Raw genomic sequence first — 10,812 nt, forward strand, 5'->3', positions numbered from 1 at the left:
CGGGTGGCAGGAGCAGGTGTGCAGGAGCCTGGCAACCTGGAGACGGCTGCCCCCCGGCGGAGCTGCCCCTCTGGTCTCCGGAGGGGAGGGTGTTTCAGGTGCTGTGTACATATGAGCTGGTTTCCATAGTGCTGAGCGCATAAACCACCTCTCCTCCAAACCCTGGGCAGGGCATGTTCGTTTTGATCGTGTTAATTCACCTCGTAAGGACCAAGCACTAGTCCATAATTGAGGCACAAATTTGCTTCAGAGAACCCGAGAGTCCGAAACTCCCCTGAGAAGGTGGCGGCTGGGTGGGCCTGCAGCTCCGCCCCACTGAGAGGGTCCCAGTCCCCTCAGCAGGGCCCGGGCCGTGGATGTGGCCGGCACCTGCGCTGCAGGAGTGCGAGGGACCCTGGCAGTTCAGGGCTGGGCATGCAGTGGGCAGCAGGGCCCGCTGCTCCCCAAGAGCAGAGGGTCGGGGTCCCCAAGCCACTGGCCTCCCTTGTCCAGCTTCTCCCCAGTCTCTATGGTCCTGCAGTTAAACTAGGGGGGGGCGGGTCCCAGTTTAGCACCTGGATGTTGCTGAGGGCTGGTCTGGACAATGGGGCTTGCTCGTCCGGGCCCGGACTCCTGCCGAAAACCCTTCTCCGTGGACAGTCTCTGCTTCCACCGCTGAGAGCCCCGGGAACACCACAGAGCCAAGGGGGCCGCACCCAGCACCCCCCGGGAAGGCGCGGCTGCAGATGCTGGCCTGAGAGCAGGAGCTCTGTGACCCGGGCCCAGGAGGGCTGGGGCCAGACCCCCCGTGCAGGCCCTGCCTAGCCTTGGACTGGGCCAGAGCTGGCCCAGGGCAGCCGCCTGCATGGTCGGGTCTGGTTCCTTCCCTGACACTTCCTCAGCCTCAACCCTGGTGAACAGAAGGTTCCAGGCCCCCGCCCAGGTCCCTGATAGGTTGGTGACCCAGGAGACCTGCTGTGCCCCAGGCCAGCTGACGGGTGCCTGTCACCTTGCGGGATGAGGCTGGCTCCCGAGGGGCGGGGGACATCCAGCGCTCCTTGCCGGGTGCGTTTGGCTCTCTCTCGCAGAAGAAAACTGGGTGAGTATTTTGGTTTCTCATCAGTGGCTACAGAACCCGTGACTCCCTCTGCTCCTGAATTAGGGCAGTGCCGTTTTGGTTTCGTGTGCCTCCCCTCGGTTCAAATTGGATGCTCTAATCTTCTCCTCTTTTGTCCTAAATTTCCCTCTAACATTTTGTGCAGCTGTTAAGCAGCTGCTGCCTCCTCCTCTGGAGAAGGCTGAGGGTCGGGCTGGCTGCAGATTCCCTCCTCCCCGGGGGACTGCAGAGCCTCGGCCGCATGGCACTGGGGAGCAGGCCGCTCAGGGACAGCCTGCCCTTCGCAGGGTGCAGGTGAGAGCTGGACACACACGCCCCGAGGGGAGTCCAAACAGGACTCGGGAAAGACGTCTGCACCGTCTGGAGACACCCAGTGAGACAAGGGGAGGCCTTCCGGGGGCCAGGTCCAAGACAGCGTAGCCGCAAACGGCAAGCACCTGTTCCCATGTGATGTCGGCCTGTGCAACCAGCTCGGAAAGGCCTCGGGAGACCCTCGACACAGTTGTTCCAAAAAGGGGCCTTGAAGGCTGCCATGAGCCAGGCCCTGGGGCCACAAGGGACAATAGCCCCGCTCGGCCGCTCATTCGCTCAACAGCTGACGGCTGACTGCAGTCTCAGTGCTCCAGAGAATGTCTGGCGTCCCACAGACTGACCCTTGGGATGCCACCACCAGGATGCCTCCCGAGAACAAGATCCAGGAAAGGGTTTGGGCCATGGAGGGCCTTGCTGCCCTGGCTCAGGGCCACCAGCTCTGCCCCAGGCACCTTCCCCTGAGAAGGGGGCCCACCGAGTCCTGGCATAGGGCACAGAGCGCCAGCCTCAAGTGCTGCTGTGATCCTGCAGCCCAGCCCAGGCCCCCGCGGGACAGTAGCCCAGGGGACCTGGAGGGCTCCGGCTCAGCTTCAGTCCCCTGCACATGCTACTTGTGAACCGCTGGCCTTGGGCAGCACCTGGGAGCAGGCCCCAGAGGCTGGGCCTGGTCAGGGAAGGGCCAGTCTAGCCAGCTGTGGGTCCGGCCTCCCCCGGTTTCCACCCCCTTATCTCGCAGGAAGGGCTGGTCCTGGGGGGCCAGCGCTGCAGAGCCCCGCGCAGGCAGCCAGGGATTCGGCGCGTCCTGCGGAGCAGGCAGCGCAGAGGGAGGACTCCTGCCAGCTTTAAAAGCCAACTTGGTCTTCTCAGCAGGACGTGGGAACAGGCTGCAGTGGCCACCCCGGGCTTCCCTGGTCCTCGAGGGGCCTGAGGGCACCCAGAGGGACCCCAGACACAGGGTGGCAGGGCCAGGATGCGAGACTGGGGCAGCAGAAAACACGCCAGCACACGGATGCTGCACACACATAGGCGGGCGCCTCACGCACCGGCTGGGCGCAGGGCTGACCGGGCTCCGGGCTGTGGAGGCGCCGGATCGCTGGGACACCGTCACGCATTACGGGAACCAGGAAAACAGACGGGGCTACCGCAGCGCAATTTGAAAAACATACAAATAATTCATGCGACCATGATGTCATGGTGTGGTTGTGAATAATGGATTCACACTTAAACCCGGTTTTCATCATCAAAGGGCTGCCCCGCCCGGCAGGCAGGGCGCAGAACTCCGGTTCCCAGACCGCCAGCAGGCCCGGCAGGGGCAGTGGGCCAGGGCGTGGCCCAGAGTGTGCACAAAGCCAGCAGTCTGGACAGCACCTGAGTCCCTCCTAAAGGCCGTGTACCCCACCGGGGACAACAGGAAATCCGTGCGGGGAGCGGGCAGAAGCACCTCCTACCCTGGGAGCCTGGGGGCAGGGATGGGCATGAGGGTGCTGACCACCCAGCCCAGGGCCGCGAGGGGCCACCCAGCACACCTGACCATACCTGGCCCAGCCTGGGCTGTGTCATCATCATTAAGGCCTTGACACCAGGCCTGGGTGCAGACCCCAGCAAGGACAGGGACGTCACCACTGGTGCCTGGTGTCTGGGGACATGGCATTCACCACAAAACCTGAGCCATACCTCTCTGGGAGATGCCCTGACCCAGCTCCTGGCTCCCAGGCTGAGGGCAGCCCCAGAGTGTCACTGCATCGGGCTTGGCCGTGCAGCCCGCCCGGGCCTGCCCTGTGGGAGGCAGGACCTCCTGGAGCTGGCAGGATTTGCGGCCACCCCCCAAGGCGTGCCCACTCAGTGCTGGCCACTGCCCACCGCGGCCCCTCCCTCTGCTGTCCACCAGCCTAGACTTGATTGATCTCTATGTGGACTGTTCACGTGGCCAGTCATGCATGTCCTGAGAAAGCAGAATGACACTGTCCTCAGTTGGCGAATGGCGGGCTGGGGACTCTTCAGGGCTCGGAGAGGTGGGGAGAGCACTGCCCTCTCCAGGCCGCGCCCGTCCTCTGGCCACAGACCCCAGCCTGTCCTGGGGCCTGCTGACTGTGCTGGTCCTGACCCAACCAGGGCCCCCTCACCCCACCGTCCTCACTCGCACCCCCCACTGACCCCAGGCTCCTGCTCAGCCCGCCCCCTCTCCCCACCCTACGCTGCAGAGTCTGTCCCAAAGCCGTGGCCAGCCCATTCACGGAGCCCACTTCCCACCCAGAGCTGACACCTCCTGCCCCATTCCCTGGGCCAGGACAGTGGCACCCATCATCCCCCAGCCTGCCACCAGCACCCACAGCTGGAACAAACCCAAACCCGTGGGCCAGGTGAGGTTCCCCGCCCTCCCCTCTGCCCAGGTTGCTCCCACAGGTGGCTGGGAGCAGCCCTGCCCGCCTGCCCCTGCTAGCCTCTGCCCTGGGCTGGGCTTCTGGGAGACTGGATGTGGAGGGGTCGGTGTACCCTAGCTGTTGGATTAGGAGGCGGTCACTTCCCTGGGGCCGGCATTCCTTCGGCACCTCCCAGAGGCCTCTCCTCTGCAGGAGGCTGCACAGGCTGCATGGGGGAGCCAGCCCTAAGCGGGGTGCCTGGCAGCCGCTGCCGCAGCAGTCTGCCACCCCTCCCCCAAGCGCAGTGCGGGCCACACACCTCGAGCCACAGCAGCCCTGCCAGAGCCCCGTGTGACAGCTGCCAGCAAGCCTGGGCACCCTGCCCAGCTGGGCTGGGGGAGGGGTGCCTGCCCTATAGCCGCTGAATCAGCTGCTGGGGACTGTCCGCTGGGCGAGGATGCTGGTGGCCAGCGGGGCTGCCTCTTGGCAACGGGTAGGGGCTGCCAGACTGCTGGGGGTTTTCTGCAAAGTGGCCTCTGCAGGCCTGCCTACGAGGTGCTGCTCCCTGCAGCTAGGGGCAAGGTGGCCCGAGCTCCTAGGGGAGGAGGTCTGAGAGGGACCCTTTCCAAATGGGCCCACGGAAGAGAGAGCAGCGCATTGGCCTCTGCAGATCAAGCCTGGAGCACGGTTCCCTCCCCCGGAAATGCTGAATCAGCACTGGGAGGCACTGCCCTGCTCCCTCCCTCCACAGTGTTGGGAGTGACGGCTCCCAAGGTCACGGAACATCGATACTAGCACGGAGCCTCCCAGCCCCTGGGCTGTGCCCTAGTCCAGGGCACCCACCTGCTGGGCTTCCCAGGGGGGCTGTCTGGCCGGCCCTCCCCCTTGGCCCACCCTCAGCTGCTGTCTGTCCTGTCCTGTCCTGCCACCTCCAGGGGCCACAGCCGTCTCAACGTGTGTGCACGCTTTGTGGCTTTGCCTGTGGAAGCTGAGGGTGGGGTCTCTGCGAGGGGCTGCCAGAGGCAGCTGCACGGTGCGGGGACCAAGAGAGGCACCCTCAACGGCACTGCACGCACCCCGTGCCGGGACCGGGCAACACCCAGCCCACCCGAGTGAGGGCCGTCTTTCTAGGGACTCCCCGGCACAAGCCCCTCCCCGACTGTGGGTTCCCCTCATCACCAACAGAGACCCCAAATCCCCCAAGCTGGTGTCCCAGGATGGTGGGGAGCAGTCGGGCTCTCGGAGCTACTGGGCACGATGCCGCTGGCGCAGGGACAGGCTGGACACCAACCCTGGCTGCTTGCTTGCACCCACGCCCGGCTGTGCTCTCCCGGCCTGGCTCTTCCGCTCGTCCTCAGAGGGCAGAGGGGCCGCTTCTCACCTCCGCTCCCCTCCCTCCCAGGGCCTCTGCTCCTCCCGCCCCTGCAGCAGCATGTCCCTGTGTCAGTGTTCAGGGTTTGGTCCAGGGCTGCCAGCCTCCTCCGGCCTCCAGGTCAAAGACAGAGTGCCCGGTCCCTGGGGAGTGGCCCTTGCATTTGCCCACCCGGCGGAGGCACAGCCGCTGCTGGGGTCCCTGGGCTGCCCCAACAGAGAGCCCCTGGCAGCAGCGCCATCAGAGGTCCCTGAGACCTCTCCCTGGGGGGGCCTAAACCAGTACGCGCATCGTGGCCTGGTCTATGTGTCTGCCGCTGGGGACAGAGGGGCTGGGTGAGCCCCAGGCAGCCTCTCATCTGGGGCCTCCACGGGGAACAACTTTGAAAACGGTGCGTGTCCCATGGAGAACATCTGGTTCACGCAGCCGAGGGCGGCAGGCCCACGGGGGAGCGAAGCCCGTCAAATCCCCAGGAAGAATTGGCTCAGCTGGGACCCCCAAAGCCACACTGTGGCCCCTGGGAAGCCCCTCGGCTACTGGAGCCCACAACACGCCCTTGATATGATCCAGCCACGTGTGGCTGTCTACTCGGGAACCGTCACCTTGGGTCTGATTAAATATTCAGTGGTTTGGTCACAGCAACGTCACTCCCTGTGCTCAGGGGCCACCCAGGGCTGGTGGCTCCCGTGCCGGATGGCGCAGGTAGAGCGTTTCCACCATTGAAGGGAACCCTGTCCGGTGGAGGCGGCCCAGACAAGGAACAAGTGAAAACTGAAGACACCCCAAACCCCCAAAACAAGGGTGAGGCCAGGTGAGGAGGCCCAGGGAGGCTCCCAGGAAAGCAGGTGGCCCCACATGCAGCCCGGGCACCCGCACCCTGTGGCGTGGTGAGTGGCCTGCCATGGCCACTGTCGCCGGCACAGCCACCCCAACCCCCACCCAGCAAAGCAAAGTACCGCCTGCTCTTCTGAGGCCAAGCGCCCCAGAGGGCCTGCTTGCTAACTGGCCCAGCTTTGGGCTCACGGGCAACGCTGAGCGGCACACCCGGCCCTGCGCCCACCTCAGTGCTCAGCCGAGGCCTGGCAACCCTTGTGCCACGTGAGGAGCCCCTGGCCCACCCCAGACCCTCAGGCTGGAAGCCCTGGCTGGGAAGCAACGCTCCACACGAAGCCTCAGCCCCAGGTTTGGTGAGACAGACTTCACCCACCCAAGCGCCCATGCTGCTTTCAGGGGCAAAGCCTTCTGGAGGGATTTCACAAACTCTGCCATCAAAAACCAGACCCCACAAGTTTAGTTTTGTGAAACGTCTAGTTTCACAAAAACCCACAAACGATGGCTGGGTGCTGTGTGGCTGAAGCCACAGCTTTCCTGGCCGTTAGCGGCTGCTTGGAGGTAAGTCGCCACCATCTTCACCACGTTGGAGAAATCTTTCCAAGTGAAAAAATGAGAAACATGAATTTTTCCTTCAGAGAAGCCTTTACAAAATAAAGATTCTAAATAATAAAGTCGCTCCCTTTTCAAACTGCTTTTTGGCTAAATAAGAACTGCAGCTTTGGGGACTGTCTCAGTGGCTCACACCTGTAATCCCAGCACCCTGGGAGGCTGAGACGGGAGGATCACTTGAGGTCAGGAGTTTGGGACCAGCCTGAGCAAGAGCAAGGCCCTGTCTCCACAAAAAAATAGAAAAATTATCCAAATGAGGTGGAGGTGCACCTCTAGTCCCAGCTACTCGGGAGGCTGAGGCGGGGGGATCGCTTGAGCCCAGGAGTCAGAGGCTGCCGTGAGCTGTGATGACACCGCGGCACTCTAGCCTCGGTGACAGAGCGAGACTCTGTCTCAAAACCAAACAAAAACACCTGCAGCTTTGGTTTACTCTTTCTTCTGACCTTTTTCTATGCTATGCATTCTCCCCTGAAACCTGGAGCACCTGTGTTTACCGTCCCAAATCCTGCTTTCCTCCCAGTGTGTCAGAAACACGTCCCCATCTTTATGTGATGACCCTACACCACCTGACCAGCTGAATGCAGCCTGCGCCTCGGTGACCGGGTGACCCTCCCCACTGACAAATTCCCACTTCAGCGGGGCCCCTCCCCAGGACAGCTTCCCACAGCAGAACAGCGGCCTCAAGGATTCCTTCCCAACATCAAAAATGAATGCTCTCACAAACTCTCTCACTTTTACAGGAGAAAATGGTTTCTACGGTGCTTTTGGTTATTATAGCCTTAAAAAAAAGAAGTAAAAATTTTAAGCTTTAAACAGTCACTCCATCAAGACGTTAAGAAAATAGGTTTAATGCAGGTGGTTGACCTCAGTAAGAATTTCACAGGCACCGGGACACAAAGCAGCGTGGAACAAGGGGCCGCGACTCCCTGCGCTGTGCGCTCGCGGTCCAGGCAGCACAGCCAGACCCCCGCCACCCCGTCCCGCAGACACGCACCCACCTGCACCCTCAGCGAGGGGTGCGGTGGTTCTAAGTAACGAGTTAATCAACAAAAAGCTTCTTTGAGGAAACAGCATGATTTAGTGCAAACGGTTCTCTGCAGCAAGAAGGGATCCGCTCCTCGCCCGCCCGCGGGGACCAGGCAGCTGCCCCGCCAGGCCGTCCGCTGACCTCGAGTGGGAAGATCAGCGAGCACAAGCTGGCTACAAACTACACAGCATGATTTGCAGCCAAGTATTTTTTGCTTTCTCTACCTGATTTGGGTTTTTCTAAGGGTCTCTTCCAGTGGCACACACTGTCCTAACCACCCCCAGGCCACTGGTCCGCCTGGCAGGCAGGGTCAAAGGGGCCCCCACCCATGCCTTGGGGGAGCAACAGTTTGGGGTGAATCAAGTGTCAGCCTATGTGTCACGCTCCGTCCTGGGGCCCCGTGTCCTGCTCCTGTGCAGCCTGTCTCTGCCTGCAGTGACTGCCAGCCCCCCACAGACAGGGTCAGAGCCAGGGGGCTGGTGAGCCCCTGGATCCCAGGTGTGTCCTTCTTGAGGTCGAAGAGGACCTCAAGGACCCTGAGGACCCTGAACTCCACCCCTGTGCCCCTCCCTGGCCCACCAGCCCCTGCCACACGGTCATTTTGGCTTTTGACATCCCAGATGCCTTGACCGCCACTGAAGGCAGAGGAGCAGCCGCGCCCTTCGCCAACACTGGACACCCAGCTGGGAGCCCAGAGCATTTGCTCCTATAACCGTGGTGCCCACTCAGGTCCGCGCAGAGCCTCGCGGAGGCCTCTGCCGTCCGATCCAGATGCTCGAGATGAGGTCTCCATTCTGGGTGTTCTCTTGAACAGAGGCCACCCCCTCCCCCAAAAGCCAAAAAGGAATGGAATTGCCTCCCCAGAAATCCACATCTGAAGGGATTTACAGCATTCACTAAACATTCTCAACAGCCCCGTCCGGGATGAACACAGATCTGCCGCCGTCTGCTCTGGAGCCGGCCCCCCGAGCTAGGAACTTGCTGAGATCCCCTCGAGACTGAGCCCCTCCGTGGCTCCCTGCTAAACTGCATCTAAGCAAACCAAGGTGACTCAGGACCCACCTCAGCGTGAGAGAGGAGGGTGGTCTTTGGGCTCTGCCAGGGCCAGGTAGCCCAGGGCAGAGTGAACAGCTTAGTGGCAGTGTGGTGTAGCAGCTAGTGAAGCCCCCTCATTCCTGAGGCTGAGGCCCGGACCAGAGGTGCGAAGGAAGGGGGCTGTGTGGCCAGGAGGGTCCCCCTCTGGATTTGCTTCTGAGCAGCAGACCCCACTGTATCCGTGGGTCTCCCACGCTGCTGGTGACGCCTGAAGTCACCACCAGACGTGGTCCTATAGGGAGGACAGGGGTGGGGAGCCCACATGGAGGCAGACGGGACAGACCAGCCACCCTCCAGTGCAACCTGAAAAAGTGCAAGCAGCAGCCACCAGCAGGCAGCCACAGGGGACACTGCCCCAAACGTGCACACAGGGAGGGTCAGCGCAGAAAGCCAGCCCGAGGAAGGTGCCAGTGTCCCCATCACGGAAGAGTCTCAGCCCTTTTCCCCTGCGTGGGAGCCGGGGGCAGCACCGCCTCACTCCTGTGCTGCAGACCTCGCCCGGGGGCTGGGCGGGGCAGAGAGGAAAAGGGCCCTGACCAGCCCACCCAGGACGGAACAGGGCCGAAGGCCGGCTCGGTAAGCAGAGCATGGGGGGAGGGCCACGCGGTGCCCTCACATGTCCACGAAGACCATGAAGCACCAGCCCAGGCCCCCAACCAGCAGCATGGTCACGTGGATGCCGTAGATGAGCAGCTCGTTCATCAGGCGGAAGTCCACGCGCCGGCGGCCCAGCAGCAGCAGCAGCACCGACAGCTTCAGCTGGAAGCGCAGCAGGACACGCACGCCCAGGTACTGCAGGCAGAAGAGGGCGGCCAGCGCGCCCCAGAGCGCCGCCGTGAAGAGGCTGCAGCTGAAGTAGAGCAGGAAGCGGATGAAGCCGTAGAGCCAGCGCGTCTTAATGTAGACGTCGAAGTTGTTGTACTTGGTACGGGCCAGGTGGGAGGTGCGCACGGGCCCGCAGGCCGCGTGCAGGCAGGTGGTGTGCGGGCCGTGAAAGGAGCGCACCCGCCGGGGGATGGGCATGACCGGCATTGGTCCCAGGAGCGGCGCTAGCTTGCGGTGGCAGTGTCCAGGCGGTGGGCAGCGTAGGGGTCATGGGCGCCTAGGCCTGGGAGCCCACAGCTGAGCCCTGAGGGTAGTGTCGGCCTGCAGAGAGAGGACAAAGGCTGGGTCACCCAGACCACTCTGAGAGGTCGTTCCTCCCCAGGAAATCAGCCAGCATGGGTGGGCACAAACGCCAGCCCTGGAGTCCCAGGAACACTGAGTCCAGGACTGGGATCTATGGGCACCCCGGGATTGCGCTTTACAAACCCTCCCAAGGATACTTCCAAGAGACCCACAAACCGCGAAAACCCAAGGTGCCAGTTCTACCCACAGCAGTGGGGCCGGGGGCCTGTCTGGAGGGACCAACGTCCAAGCCCACCCCGAAGGGCCAGAGAGACCTGGCTGACAGCTCCTTCCTACAGTCCCCACCCACTGGCCGACCCTCTCTCCTTCAGCAGCCATCACTGCCCAGCTTCTGTGGCCACTTTACCCAGGGATCAGCCAAGCCCTTCAACAGCACCAGCAAGGAGCCACAAGAGGATCGGGATGGCGGACTGGGGTGCCCACAGGTGAACTCAGAAGGGGCCAGGTGGAACAGATGACTTCTGCAACTTGACAAGCCAAGTGCCAGAGGCACCAGATGGAGAGGCGGTGGGCTCTGGCCATCACATGCGGGGCCTGAACCCTGGCGCTGTCATTCCCCGGGAATGACCTTGGGCGAGCTACCGAACCCCAAGACTGCTCCCTCCGTCCAGCGGGGAGCCGTGCAGACCGTGCTGCGCAGGGGCGCCCAGGGGTGGCGAGCCCTACAGACCCGGCTGCAGCGAAGACAGAACGGGCAACGGGTCCTCTACTTTCACCCACTAAGGCCGTTTACAGCCGGCCTAGGTAACCGTGGGTGGGAATGAACTCAAAGTCCCGGACGCTTATTAACAAAACCGACGCGGGAAAGTTGGTAACAGGACAGGAGCCCGCGCCTCCCCGTCCCGCCCGTTCCCGCCCGCGCGGACAGCGCCCGGCCCAGCGGCCTCCGCAGACTCGGCGGCGTCGGACTCGCTGCCCG

At 62.9% G+C, this 10,812-nt stretch overlaps 1 protein-coding gene across 1 annotated transcript; it reads right to left on the minus strand.

Moving 5' to 3' along the window:
- Positions 1–8,158: 8,158 nt before the first annotated feature.
- LOC105810715 (chromosome unknown open reading frame, human C9orf69) lies at positions 8,159–10,561 on the minus strand. The gene is made up of 2 exons (XM_012644746.1): positions 10,240–10,561; positions 8,159–9,851 (listed from the first exon to the last, which is right to left on the minus strand). Exon 2 carries the CDS (start codon positions 9,735–9,737, stop codon positions 9,318–9,320), a length of 420 nt encoding a protein of 139 aa, XP_012500200.1. The 5' UTR covers positions 9,738–9,851; positions 10,240–10,561; the 3' UTR covers positions 8,159–9,317.
- Between the last annotated feature and the right edge of the window lie 251 nt (positions 10,562–10,812).

The sequence above is a fragment of the Propithecus coquereli genome, unplaced genomic scaffold (assembly GCF_000956105.1).
Source record: "Propithecus coquereli isolate 6110/MARCELLA unplaced genomic scaffold, Pcoq_1.0 Scaffold21957, whole genome shotgun sequence".
NCBI lineage: Eukaryota > Metazoa > Chordata > Mammalia > Primates > Indriidae > Propithecus > Propithecus coquereli.